The sequence below is a fragment of the Venturia canescens genome, chromosome 10 (genome assembly GCF_019457755.1).
Source record: "Venturia canescens isolate UGA chromosome 10, ASM1945775v1, whole genome shotgun sequence".
NCBI lineage: Eukaryota > Metazoa > Arthropoda > Insecta > Hymenoptera > Ichneumonidae > Venturia > Venturia canescens.
The window spans coordinates 12,599,074-12,614,138 of record NC_057430.1 but is presented as its reverse complement, the minus strand read 5'-3'; the positions used below and the strand labels follow the sequence as shown (position 1 = coordinate 12,614,138).

The following is a 15,065-nucleotide window of genomic DNA, read 5'->3' as shown; positions in this document are numbered from 1 at the left end:
GCACCTCGAAAATTATTCGAAATCTTTGGCTGGCCGTGATTGAAAAAAGTGTAGCGAGTATCGGTGCGTACAAGAGGCGTATCGATCTATAGAAATATCTCGTACGATCGTTTGTACTTGGATAAAGGTATACGCCGAGATACTTGTTGTACCGGTGGCCAGTGAACGGCCTCGTATAGTATTCCGAACGAGGCTGGTACAGTGTGTGCTCAGCCCATCCCACGTTTCTCTTCTCTCTCTTTCTCCCTCGCTCTCTCCACCAGCGGATACTTGTCCGCGCGCTTTGCTGTGTGCGCGCGTATCTCTACTAAACCGCCGCGTAGCATTACCAATAATAACTGTGTGTATGCGAGGGCGCGCGCGCGCGCGCCCTCGCGTGCGTGTGTGTTGGATTTACGTGCTGCTGCAGGCTCGACTCGATCGCGAGGAGGAACGAGTCTCTCGTGATAGAAAGAGAAAGAGATGGAGAAACGGGCCGAGGAAGGACGCTCGGGGACGGCGACGCCGCGAACAGACACATTCTTCCCTACCCAACCGCCTTTTCTCTCTTTCTTCGTTCGCCCCCTGCCTCTTCGCGGTTCTCTCTCGCGCTTTCGAGCTTCTTCCTTTATCACTCTTTCCCTTTTTCTTCTGGTTAAGATGGACGAAAAAAGGATTTTCTCTCTCTCTCTCTCGTTCGCTCTTTGTTTATCGTCGTGTGTGTGTGACGAAAAAATGGGAGGGGTGCGGAGGGGGGGGGGGGGGGCTGAAGGAGGCAGCGGGCCGAGAGAGGTTGGCGGCGCCTGGTATGTGGCGCCTTCACTGGCGTCGAGCCATCTTTTATTCTACCATTACGAAGCGTCGACACGCGCTATCGTCCCTTTCTCTCTCTTCCTCACTCTCTTTCTTCTTTTTCTTTTCATTTCTCTGCATATCTTGGGGATTCTCTTTTATTTTATTGTCTCGATACCACACGTCTTGTTTATGCGTATAAAAATCTTCCCCCGCTGCTCCCTCCTCGCTGCTCATCGTTCTCTCTGTTTGTTCGTTTATACTTACGTCTAATATCTGCACAAATACTCGTGTATACGTTGGCACTGAATGCCGCTGTTGCTTATTCAATTCACCGATGCCGGAGCATCTCTCTCTTCCCCCCTCTCCCGTTTCATTGCATTTTCGATAAATATCGCGATAAGACTCTCTTGCAACGACGCACGCAACTTTTCCGCGAATAATTACGTTCTTTTTATATTTTAAAAAAAAATGTTTTCTCTTTTTTTTTTTTTTTGGACGTCACGAATTTCAGTGTTTTAGGGGATTTCGTTGTCGGGTCGTGTTCCGAATTTGAGAAAATTTGTATCGATTTTATTTAATATTTAAAATATGATGAGTTATTCGATACGAGACGCCATTTTGGCATTGAGTCGCGGGATCCGAATGTCTGAAATGAGATAGGGCGTCGATGAATCGGAGCGCTTGAATACTTTTAGCATTTCAAAGCTCCCTAATTCCGAGTTTTTTAAGGTTTTGTTTTTTTCTTCATTCGGAAGGGAGAAATTGGTTGGTAAGAGTTTCGATAAATTAACGAATAGCAGTGGAGAACGGCGCACAGGGAAAATCGACGATAGCGAATTGGCGATAAGAGCTCTTCGATAAGAAGAGCTCCCTCTCTCGTTGAATGACGGAAGCTTTTAAAATGTCCTCGATCTTTCGACGATTCGGAGAGAAAAATATGAAGCGATCGCGATCGGTCAGTGGAAACGAAAGCGAAACGATCGAATGTGAAGGGGGAAATGGAAATGGAGATTTTTTTTCGCACAGCACTGTCATTGCCACTGTCGCTTCTCAAGAATTTCTTTCAGGCATAAAACAAGAAAAAAGGGGAATGAGAGAAGAGCCTCTTGTCGGAGCATCGAGACGGAGTCTCCCCGGGCTACGATGCTCTCTAGCGTGTAGTTCGAGTATCGTCGAGGCGCCGAAGACGCGGAGAAGAAGAAAACGAAGAGTGGAAGGAAGAAAGAGAGGAATAAGAGGAGCAGCGGCGGGCACTCGGCCACTCGGCGAAACCATTGGCGTCAGGCGCCACCGCGACGCCCCTCTCAACTCTCAATGTTTCCATTCTCTTCCTCCTTTTTTCTCTTCGTCTTTCTTGCACGCAAGCCACTCGCACGGTCTTCACGCGAAGCTCTTGTGGGTAGAAGAACGAGTCCGAGAAGCCGCTTGTTCGCCCGACACAACGCGAACCTCCAACGATTTTCAACGCTCGATCGTACGCGAATTCTTAGTTTCCATCGCCCCCTTCAAACGCAATCGAAGACGAAATCGCCCCGGAACGAGATATTCGTTGGGACAGGAACTGTCAAATGCACGTGCTCCTCGAACGACCGATGCATCACGATTTCCCCATGAAGATTCCTGCACTACCGACCGCTGGTTTTCTCCACGATTCCTTCTCCGGACATTGACGATTCAATCGATATGTGAGAGCGAGCAAAGAGAACGAAATCTCCCGAGATATCGTACTACTGCCAGAGACAAAGAGCGCGAGGGGCTCGCGGGGGTGCTAAAGTTTTGCTCGAACCGGGCCGAGATATCCATAATTTTAGTTTTATCGCGAATTGGCAACACCGCCGTTCCACGAGATAAGAAACTAACTCGCTCTGTTTACTCGTGAACCGTTGTTTTTCATCTTCCGAATTCTGACTTTCAAAGACTACGTTTTTTCTCTTTTTTAGTGCACTCTCGAATCGGTCTCGATCGCTCAGCGCGCTCTGACGTCTGCGACGTTTCGGCAGTAACTGGCGCCTCCGATCGAATTCACACGAAAAATACAAGAGTTTTTTCCCTCGTCATGTTTTTCCAGGAAAATCGTTGGCTCGCTGGATATTTCCAAGAAAATTTCGAGCTCCTCGGAAGTTTTCAAGCTCGCTGTGCGTGCTCGGACGCCCGGCCGGGCATGCGACTCTGTCACATTGTACAGTTTCGATTGTTGCCGAGGTGCGTTCGCGCGAGAGCTCTCCTTACACTCTCCGCGAGCGATCGTAGAAAGGCCGTTTGAAGGACAAACCTCGCGACCGGTGGCGCGTCGAGTGTAGTCGCACATCGGCGCTCCTCGAATGTCCGTGTGTGCTCGGGGATACGAAGCACTGCGTGTGGGTTCTTCGCGTACGAGTTTCGTGTGTGTTGTTTTCTGTGCATGCATGTACGAAAGGTACGAAGCGAGAGGAGGGAGAGCGTGGGCTCGCGCGTCGCGCGAGGGGATCGAAAAGGCACGTAACGCAACGGCGCCTTGAGCCGCAGAAACGATAGACAATCGGTCGCTTGTCCGACGGAATCGACAAACACGTGCACTTTTTGTTGGAAAGTTTATTTGTGCGTTTCCTCGACACTAAACTCCCATCTTTCCAACGAAAAATTTCAACTCTCCCGATATTTTTTCCGCTCTCATTCGTCCTTAAAAAATTTGTGAAATTCGGTCGTTTTCAAAAGGCCCGCCGCCCCTCAACGCTCCTGCCATCTTCCAGGGATTCGCTGCACCTCCAACTTGGATTTTTCTCTTACTTTTTGCCCTTTTCTCGTTGACACGGACGCGTTACGTGACATTTGTGCCCGCCAACACTTCTCGACTCTCATTTTTTTCTTTCTTTCTTTCTTTCTTTTCGTTACTCTATCGCCCGCACACCGGCTATCTACAATTTATATAGGTGTGTGTGAAAGAAAAAAGAGAACACGATGTATAGGTTATATGTTAGCACACGGTTGGTAGGACGGAGAACAACCGTGGCGGCCGGCCGTGCGGTCGTGTGCCAAGGTTGGCAACCTTATCTAACCTCAGGGTGTTTGACCCAACTGGGAAAACACATTGGCAGAGGCATATACGCTAGTGAACACAGAGTAAGAGCGAAAAATAATGAGAGAATAAACTCTCCAAATGCACTTTGCGACGCTGTCGCTTGCTTGCTCTATTACGACACTTTTCTCTCTCTCTCTCTCTCTCCTCGGTAATAATCGCTCGCCTCGTTAATCGCCTCGCCACCGTAAACTCTACAGTTCGTATCATACGACGACGTCGACGATATCAGAAATTATAATGAAACTTCGATCGTTGATAAAAACGAATTCTTTACTTCGATGTATTATTACGATAATCCCTGGATTTTTTTTTCTCCGTAACGACGCTCGAGCCTGAAAAGATTGTTGATTTTTCTATGCTTCAAAATTGATGGATTTTTTTCGCATTTGAACGGTGCAGGGAAATTTGCACGAGCGACGTTTCAATTACAGAAAAATTCTCAAAATCATTTTCCCGTCAATCTTTCTCGCCGATTTATCGCCGGATTGATCGGGAATTTTCACCACGAAACCATCTACTTGAGTGCGCATTTTGGACTTGATTTTCACCTCGAATACTTGAGTGCAAATCATAAAATCGTAATTCGCATCGGCTCCAAGGTGCTCGGATAAGTTCGAGGGTTCGTAACGAAAAAATAGAAACGTCAAATTCATTAAAAAATCAATACTATCTTCATCTTCGGATTACAGGGCTCCTGACGTTTTTCCAACGTCACGAGTCTTCGTAACGCTTTTACAAACGGTAGTTTAAAACGTGCCTTTTTCACCATTTGGTCGCTTGCGTGTCCAACAAATAAAAACACGTGTCGATAAGTTTTTATCGATTTTTCGACGATTCTTCGCGCGTGAATAGGAAATGTGTCTGCTCGTGTGTGTGTGTGTGTACGTCTTCGTACAATCGTGATTCCCGATCTTTCGTTATCCCAATGCTTTCATATACAGTGCTAAACGGAAGATACGAGGATGACACGACAAACAAGACGTTCCCCCTCCTTCTGGCTGAACGAGCTCGAGACATGATTTAAGAGACTATAAAATTTCGCGTTGCACACTCTCTTTCGGCCTTTCCTCGGCTCTTTCGTATTGGAAACTCGCACCGCCGCTCATCTCCTTTGTGTTATGAAAATTAAGTGCGTTTTTCGTTCCCTCATTTTTACGATTACGCCCTGCGGATCGAGGCTTCCTTCGTCGTTTATTTTTCTATTTTTATTCACGTTTTTTTCCTCAACTTTGATTTCCCGTAAGAAAAATTACGAGATTTTATTAATCTTGCACTTCCGTCGTCCACTTTCCTCGCGTTTTTCGATCTTTTTCGAAACATCGAATTTCGAATCGTCGTAGCTCGGGGGTCAATCGAGACAGAAGAAAGATCGACGGCGAGGTTTCGGAAACGGATTTTGGTAGACACAAAATGTAGGAACAGCTTGCAGGCAAACAAACAGCGAATATCCGTCGCTGCCAATTAATGAATCGACGGAATCTTCTTTTGATGGAATTCGAAAAATGTTCTTTCAGCCACCCGGCAAGATGTGAACTCCGCGATAAACCGAGTTGCGTCAAGCTCGCTTGATCAGCGGCAATAAATGTTTCCTAATATTTGTTCTGGCCCTGTCCCCATCCAATTCCGCTTCTCGATGACTAACATCAGGAGCGGTTTACCAAAGAATTAAAGATTCTTGGCCGCGTCTAAAAAAAAATTCGATCGATTAAATATTTTCCTCCGAATGCCGAACACTCGGCGCTTTCGATTTCCAACGTCTCGACGCTCGTGAGATTACAATTATTACGGTCCCCCCTGTACACACGTGCCGGACAAATCTCCAGAAGATTTAAAGATGAAAACATTCCGGGGCGTCGCGACAGCTCTCAACGTGTTTACGTCTCCGGCGAGCCGCGAGCCGCTCACCTAACCAATCCCCTTCGCGCCCCATCTTTTCGCCACTCTCATCGATACTCGTACATGCTCGCGTACGATGCAAAAAAAATGTGTATCGATACACGACGCACGCACGCTCCCGCTCAAATGGCTTCACAGAGGGCGCGCGCACGAGTCGCCGAATCGTCGCACACATGCCGACGTATAGCACAGCGTTTAAATGATTATTATGAGACGCTCAGCTGCGCGATCGATGCTTCACAATTAACGGAGAAAAACGGCATGTGCACACCTGTACGACCTTCCGATTATTTGAGCTTTTTTAACCGCACATTTTTCCGATGCGGCAACCTCGCGGAATTACGATTCGGATCGTTGCTTCCGTTCGTTGAATGAATTTTTGAAGATTTCTCTATTTTTGTGCGTCAATTGGGATTCGAGTCCCTTCCGGGTTGCCAAATTCGGACAAAAGTTCCGATTAGTTTGCGTTTCGATCGAGTTTATTCAAATTGCGCGATTTCACGATAAACTTGTTTTCCGATCGTTTTCGGATGAAACCAAAAATTTTTGCTATTTTACTTATCGCCACGAATTTTTTAGTGAGTCTGACGGAAAACAAATTTTTCGTATCTTACAGAATTATTTGATAATAATAAAATACGGTTTTACGTTTTTCTCAAATTGACCGTCGTTTTGTGTCGTTCAACGGATTATTGATTTTCAATCATCGGATTATTCCCTTCGATTTATTCGTACGAGAAGTGCGAGTGTGCTGGAGGGAAAGCACGCCGCGGTTGGAATTGAGGAGCCCCGACAGGTCGAGCGTAATGTAATAATCGACAGCGTTAAAAGTATGGGCCGTGAAATGCGCGCGATTGTATTCGATTGTTTTGTAAAAGCGCGATTATTCGACGGCGTCGAGACGTTTTACGATACGACGATTTCGAGGGGGTCGCCGTTGTCTCGTCCTTGCGGAGCTCGCGCGAGCGAGCGAGCGAGCGAGAGGAACGTAAAGAAATAAAGAGGGCGCAGAGGGAGGGAGGGTAAGAGCAAGAGAGAGGTGAACGACGATCCGCGCGCAGTTCGCGTCCGACCGACGATGACGTAATCGTCGCGATAGCCCGCAATCTTGGCGCCGTGGTAAACTCGTAATATCTATTTTTATCTCGTTCGAAGCGCCTCACTACTGTTTCTGCTTTTTATTTGCTTCTCTCTTTAACACTCCGGACCGAAAAAAACCTTCGTCTTCGTTTCCGTTCCTCACCGTCTCTCTCTCTCTCTCTCTCTCTCTCTCTCTCTCTCTCTCGCCCGATCGCTCTTCTATCGGACGCTCGTTTTTTTTCCTCGCACTTCCTCTCCCACCTTCCGATCTTGATTCCAATTACGGGGACTCGAAAAATCATGAGAAAATTCAATCGATTCCATTTCGCTAACAATCTTCGTTTCCTCGAAGAGATTTCATCCCATTTGCACTCGGTGAAATCTTGAGAACGAATTAAACTCGATGAACGCGCTCGATCGCTTCAATCGCGTGTCTTTTCATACAGCGCTGATTTCGTCGTCAACGATTATTCCAACAGTTTTTTCGAGGGCAAGCTTTTCGAAGTGGGCAAACGCAAAGGAATTTTTTTCTCGTCATTTTTCGGGATTTTCGACACAAATTTGTAGGTAATTTTGACGATTCCTTGTCAATTATTTAAAAATCTTGTTGAGATTGTATTTGGAAGAAAGAAAAGAGAGGGAGCGATAAATGATAGCGCGTGCTGAAGCATCCAGCAGGATGAAAACGATGAGATAATTGACACGTACCGTCGTCTCCGTCGCGTTTATCCCACGAAACGAGACACGTGGGACGTTCGCGCCGGCTCGCAGACGTCTCCGCTTCTTCTTCCCCCTTCTCAACATTTTTTCTTCTTCTCCCTCTCGCTCGTTCTCGTCTCGTTGGAACGTATTTCCTCAACGTTCCCGGAACCTTCGATTTTTCGTTGGAATGCTTTTTTTTTTTTTGTTAGATTTTCAAAGTGTTACGAAGCCGGATTGAAGCTTGCCTCGTTTCGTTAAATTTTCACGTTTTTTGGCCGCATTCGAGTCGCGGAATTTGTGCGAAGCAGCTGCGGCCATTCTAACGAATTTATTTTAAATTGTAATATCGCAAAATTAAGAAAGATCGAGAGAAATCTTGCTCTCGTCACTTTACGTCGTTCAACACACGCGTGGGACTTTCCGGCGACGGAGTTCATCTTTTAAATCGTCCTGCCCTATCATCAAGAGGCTATTCGCCATATTGTCCCAGTATATAATTACCCAACTTGGCTGATTTACGAGGAAGGAGCTCTGAAAAATTCATCGCTCGCGCACGCTCGTGTCCGTCAGTATTTTTCCCTTCCCCCGCGGCCTCTAGCCTCCTTTCTGCTGCGCATTTATCGAAAGACTACATTTTTTCTTTACTCAACATTGTTACAGGTGGCTCTGAGATGGGACAAAGAGAGTGGTGCACCCTCGCCTACTGGGAATTGGGAGGACGAGTCGGTCGTCTGTATCCGGTGGAACCGTTGACCGTCAACGTTTTTGACTCGCTCCATGACGGTGACGGTTTGTGCTTGGCCACTCTCGCGGAAAATCACAACGCGTCACCGGCCGTCCAGAGGACACGCAGCAAAATTGGCTTGGGTAAGGAGTTGAAAATGATTTCCTGAGATGATGATAAAATTGGATTATTTATTGTAAATTCCCCAATGTTTTCTGCCCTTTCAAACGCTCCTCGAGCGCGCAGTGGAATAGGAATAAACTCTCGCAATGAAATATAATTTTTCGCTATTCGTTATTGTACGCTTGCAGGTCTGATGCTGAGTCAAGAGTCGGACGGTGTGTGGGCTTACAACAGATCGGAGAGTCCGATATTCGTGAATTCGCCGACCCTCGACGATCCGGAATCCCGGACGTTGTTGGTGTACCGTGTACCGCCGGGTTTTTGCCTCAACATATTCGATCGTTCAAAAACGATGAAGCTGCCACGTTGCATCGGACAAAGTTCGTCGATAAGCGGTAGCTTCAATTCCGGACCCGTGGACGTCAATTCCGTCCGTATAAGCTTCGCCAAAGGCTGGGGACCAAAGTACTCCAGGCAGGAAGTTACGTCGTGCCCGTGTTGGCTCGAAGTGCTTCTGGCGCCGTGCAGATGATCGATCCCTCGTCATAATCGTCCTCGCCGTCGTCGTCATCGTTATAAAAACGCCTTTTTAACGTCTACGAACTCATTATTTCTTTTTCTATTCCTCTCCTTGTTTTATTGTTATTTCTCGATCACCGTACCTCACTCTTGAGCGCGCAGATCAACCATTTTTTCATACGGACCTTGGACCACGATTCAATCTCTTTTTTTCTTCACCCTCTTTTTTCTTTCGATTCTTCTGCATACTTGTAAACGTGTGCATCACGTCAATACGACGCTGTTTGCGTGTTGCTCGTGTGCATATATCGTGTGCCTTCCCTGCTTTCTTCTCTGTGCAATAAAAATGAGAGAAAGAGTGAGAGAGTGCGCGTGGGTACAGCGGAGAGATAAAAAGAGGGTTGCGAGTGGACGACGACTGTGTTTTGACGTCTGGAGATGAAAAACAAATACAAAGGAATCATTTCATCGGCCAAATCGTACTCCGAGAACAGACGATTGTCATTTTCATGACTTCCTCGAGCCTCTTGCAACCCTACGCGTGTACTTTTCCTCGTAAATATCTAAATGTTTGAACGGTTGCGTGAGACTGCGCGAGATTCGAATGCGCGATAACGCCGAGAAACAAAAATTCGTTTTTATGTAATATACACGAAAAGATACACACGGACGTAGAATCGTACGTATTTGTCGACTTTTGAGCCCAAGCTTTTCAGCATCGATCGATCGACGTTACTTCAACATTTTTGTACAACCGCTTTTATCGACGTAAAAGTGGAACGTAACTTCAGCCTCGTTGAATTAACGGCCGATTTTTTGGTACACAACTTTCGTACATTTGTATACGCGCGGTAAAAAATACTCGTTGAAATCTCATCGAATGATTCGACGTCGTTTTTTTATCTGCGCAAACGAAATGATTTTGTAACTAACCGTTTGTCAAGTACCAAAAAATTGTGTTCACCAAAATCTTCGCTCTGTTTTTGCTAATGAGAATTATAGAAAATTCGTCGAATCATTTTTTACTGTGAATATTTTATTTCGATTGTTATACGTTGAAAAAAATTGTTCAAATTTTCAACGAGCCTCGTACTTTGAATTTCCGTAATTTCAAAAACTCCGGAGAAACGAGACTCGAGTCTCAGTGGAAAAAAATACCAGACGAATATGCGGGCAAGCATGGAAGAGAGAAAACGATGGTTCTGCAGTCACAGTGACAAATCGGCGATAAATTTGTCCTCGTTTTGTCCGACAAAACGTGCGCGCTTTTCGAATTTGTCACATTTCGTCCCTGAACGTTGCTTTTTTATTTATATACATTTTTGTAAGATTTCTAATTTGAAATCACTTGTAAATAATCTTATTTATATTGTATATGAAAAATGCATCTTCGGAAGCACATTGAAAGTGTTATTTTATTTCTCTGCACCGAGACAAGTGAGAGATTGAGGGGCGGAGTCGACGGATGCTCGAGATGCTTCGAGAGCCTTTCCATTCGCAATTCCACCGCGTCGTTATTCTCGTTTTCACATATTTTTTTTCTCTGATTCTCTCTGCTTCTATGACGGTGAAGAGATGCCGAAAACTTGAAAGTCTCCGTACGATCTACGTCCAAGTGCCATTACACGTTGCAACGATAATAATCAAACACACACGCGTAGAGAATTGCGATAAGACTTTTATTGCGCGCGAGAATTGAAAAAACAAAATCACCCCATCTTTTATTTCTCGCTCGAACTAACGAACAGTTGCGACATTGAAAAAATGTTATTTCCGTTGAGAATATCGATGCGGCAAAAAAACGCACACAATATTCGCGCTTGTATATAAACCTCGTGGACGATTCTGTTTTCCACGTTCTCTTTTTTTAAGCAATGACTGTTGTAAAGAAAACAAAAAATACAAACGAAAACGTAAGAGGGAGAGGAGAGTTGAGAAAAAATCTCTAGTGCCTTTAAGTAGCGTTTGCCGTGGCATCGAATAATCGTCGTACAAGAAAAACAATTTTACAGCTGCGTTCGCTCGCGTCTACGACAGTATATATATATATATATATAAATATATGAATTTAAAAATTAACAATTCGAGGTGCAAATTAACGAATAAATAATGTAAAAGTTTTTTTAAACGACACAAACCTCGAATAAGTCCTTCAAAGACATTGGTTTCGATGCTCCGCGGGGACATATATGAGAATTTTTATATTGTACATTTTTTTAAATTGAACGAAAAAGATTAAGGAAAAAAACAACAAACTCAAAGTGCCTGTCGCCATTGTTCTCGATCTCCATTATTTCCAAACGCTCAAACAATCGCTCGATTATCGATTGTTTTTTCCCCGTACAAAAGACCTAATAACGTTAGAAAAAAATATATATATATAATACATATTCGGATGAATATTTAATATTTCGAGAACGATTACGACTTTGAATCCGAGCTCTTGTTCACTTCACGCAATAAGAAGAAAAAGAAGAAGAAATAAAATAACGAAAAATGCACACTACCGTTGTTAATCCCTGTACGATGAGTGATGAATCGAGATGCTCTTTGTACTGTATATAATGTATATAAAGACTCAAGTATATACTCCGTTGTATGAATGTATATATAGTATATATAAACATAAATATATTATTACTATTATTTACAATAATTATTATGATTATTATTATCTTTATTATTATCACTATTAATATTATCTTTATTAATATTATTCGTCATTATTATTATATTATTAATATTATTATTATTATTATTATTATTAACAATTAATTAAAAAGAACGAACGAATGAACGAAAGAAAAAAATAGTTTTAAGAGAGAAGCCAGTAATAAAATGCTGAGAGTCTGACAGACTCTTGAAATGCGTTTTATTGTTGATTGATTATCGATCGATTTTTATTCGATTGTGAATAAAAAAGGAATGAGAAAAGTAAGAAAAAAGAAAAAAAAAAACAAGCAGAGCAAATTTGTTGTTGGCGTTGCCGCAGTCGCTTAGCCGCGTAATGTTTTTTGCATATATTGTATCGAATTGAGAGATCAAGGAAACGCATCGTGATCTTCTTTTCATTTTTATGAGAATACATGAGATTACACATTTTTTTCATATCTGTGGATATTTTGTGAATCACTTTCCTAGAAAAATCCTCACCTTTCCTGTCACTTTTTGCGGTTATGGTCACCGAAATTACTTCCGGTTGAACAATATATCAAATAGTTTCGGTGCTTTTATTTCGACGAGTTTCGAAAAAGTAGAATATTTTTTACAGGTTTAGAACGATTCGGATAAATGTTCGGCTCAAATCACGAAATGATTTAAAAAGTCGCTTGATATCGAAATTCTGGAAATTTATTCAAGTTCGCTGTCTGAATTTTCGTTTCGCTGTCAGGTTTTTTGTGCTGGCCGTTTGCAATAAATTTCGGATGAATTGACCCGTCGAGTTTCGAAAACATGATCGAAAAAAAATGGAAAATGGCCCCTGGCTTTGCTGGGGCTTCTTTTTCGTATGCCGTAACTACGAGGATATAATAGCTCGACCGCAATTATTTGGTGCATATACTTTTGTATATTTTTGGGAAGAGAGGATGGTCCTTCAACGGCGACGCAGAGTCGAGAGATTCCCTCTCAAAACAAGGAAAAAACCTCCCTCGCGGAAAGGATAAAGAGAGAATCGAGCAAAAAACAAAGATGGATTCTCGGACCTCCTCTCTCTTGTACCTCTCTTTATTTGGCAATACCGCCAACATTATAGGCGAGCCGAAACTCTCGTCGGGCTCCTGCTACACTTATCGTAATTATTATCGATGGGTAAGAGAAGCCCGTGTGCTCTCTTGCCGGCTCCACGCTCTCAGACGACGACGACGACGACGAGGAAGAACAGACGGAAAAGGAGGAGAGACAACGATCGCGCGCGTCTCTCGAAAACTCTCGCAAGTATAAGGCAAACGATACCGCCGGCGCTTGTAAGAGGGGCCAACAAACGCTCGCCGCGACGCCAACCTTCAAAATTGCCCGATCAAAACGTGTATCTCGTAGCGTGCTGCACCGCACTCTATGATTTTCTTTGAGAGCGCCATGCTCTTTTTTATTCACCCGTTTCTCCCACATACACTCACAATATATTAACGACGCGCATCGCAAACAAGAAATCTCGAAAGATCCCTAACCTCAATCGTTTACTTGTGTCCGTTTTTTCTTTATTTCTCCATTTCACATTTTTCCTCCCACAAAAGCTTGCTTTATTCCACTTTTTTGGATTCTAACTCTACGAATAGTTATTTCACACACGAAATCTGTCGAGTGCTGTCGAGCCTCCAGAGCGACAATAACCTCGGTATTCATAACCTCTATTCCCGAAATGTAACTGTCAGTCGAACCGCATTTTCGTAATATTACAATCGAATCCGAGCAACCTTCATCGTCTCCTAACCTACAAATTTTCCGAAATCCAAATGTTCTTAAAAACAAAGTAGCAATCCGCACGTATTCGCATCACTCGTCAGTTTGGCATCGAGCCGCTTCCCCGTTTTTCGATAAATTTCGAAACCTCGTCAGTTACAACGAAATTCATGTGAGTCATAACTTACGAGGGTACGCGGAGATCGGAAATGGGTGTATAAAAAAGTAGAGAGCAAATAAGAGGCGGATGATCGAGGAAAAGTAGAAGTAGTAGAAGAGAGGGTGGAAGATCGTACGTGCAGAGCGACGTCGTCGGGATCTGTTGGCGTTGGCGTGCTCGGCGGCGCCAGGATCGAGTTCGTCTTTTCTCTCGCTTCCTCTTTTTTTGTTCGCCTCGCTCAACGTATATATTCTAAATAGAACTGTCGTAAGAGCCGCTGGACGTCGTCGTCTCCAGCGGCGTCTCGGATTGTCCTTGTCGGAAATCGGGTGTTGGAAAGTTTCGTCGTATATATACATATGAGTGGTTTGCATTAATGGTCCCACGGCTCATCTTCGTATTCGAAAATATTTATATTATACACGCGAGCATACGCGTATGTATAGAAAACAGCAATCCTTGAAAAGAGTTAAGAATAAAAAACGAGTGGCGGCCGAGGGACGGAGGGGGGCGGGGGGAAGACACGGGTGGTTTGTTCGGATGCCGATATGCCCCGGATCTCTCTGTCCCGCGGCGTCGTCCTCCGCAAACCAAACCATTATCCGTATAGCCTCGATTATAGGGCGGCGCGACTAACGTACACGGGACCACGAAACTCCCCGCTGCACCGAACACACACGTATGAAGAAAGAGGGAGAGAGGCACGCACACACGTGAACGAATAATCCGACAGAACGACGCTCTCTTTCTCCTCAAAAGAACGTCAGCCGCAGAGGGGACGCGAGAGAAGCGCGACCACCGCACCAGACAGCCCAGACAGAGGAGACCGGCAGACCAGACCCCCTGGCACCCTACACATCTCCTCACAAACTCAATATCCCACCAACACACGAACTATATACGCGAAACACAGCACAACCATCCGACAAACTCAAGCCAAGCGACTCCCTTTCCTTTCATGCATCAGGCGCCAGCCTCGTATTCTATATATTGTATATATGTAGTACTAATTCCTACCTTTTCTTCTACAACATACTCGGCCGAATGGACCCTCTTCTTATCCGGCGTAAACAAGCAGTCCCCTCCTGATTCCACATGCGGCGTCTCCTAAATCGAATATTCCCCGCGATCTCAGCTTTATGTGTAAAAAGAATGTCCGGCGAATCGAGATGGTCTGAAATCTCGTGGACATTCGCATAATCGTTTGTAGATTTAACGGCGTCATGGGGAATTGCTCGTCGTTTTATGTGTGATTTTTTAAATTATTGTTTTCCGTGCAGTCATTTTGGTTAATGGTGGAAATTGAAACGCTGCAAAACTGCCGCGAGGTTATGAAAGATTGGACTGTACGAATGCGGAGAGAGAACGAGGAGAAATGAAAAGTATCTCTCCCGCTTCGTCAAGCGGCGATTCGCCCGCAGGCTAATTCGCTTCTTCGTGCATCATCGGCGGACTCACCTCGTTCCCAACCTCATTGAGCCACAGAAAGAAAAACAAAATAATCACACGAGGGCTGTTTACAAATACTTGGACAGTATAATGCCGAAAACAGGCCTCTCTCGTCGGCGTGTCTACGTACGTGTGTATATACGTGCAACCCACATAATGCCACGTAATGGCGGATAATG

The 15,065-nt window shown here is 44.5% G+C and overlaps 1 protein-coding gene across 5 annotated transcripts in view; it reads left to right on the top strand.

Moving 5' to 3' along the window:
* LOC122417439 (myb-like protein M) overlaps positions 1-11,986 on the top strand; it is a 42,574-nt gene extending 30,588 nt beyond the window's left edge. For all 5 annotated transcript variants that reach the window (XM_043430945.1, XM_043430944.1, XM_043430946.1 and 2 more), the window contains 2 exons: positions 8,171-8,377; positions 8,546-11,986. In XM_043430945.1, coding sequence (XP_043286880.1) covers positions 8,171-8,377; positions 8,546-8,889 — 551 coding nt within the window. In that variant the 3' untranslated portion in view covers positions 8,890-11,986. The remainder of the gene's footprint in view (positions 1-8,170; positions 8,378-8,545) is intronic.
* Positions 11,987-15,065: the final 3,079 nt, after the last annotated feature.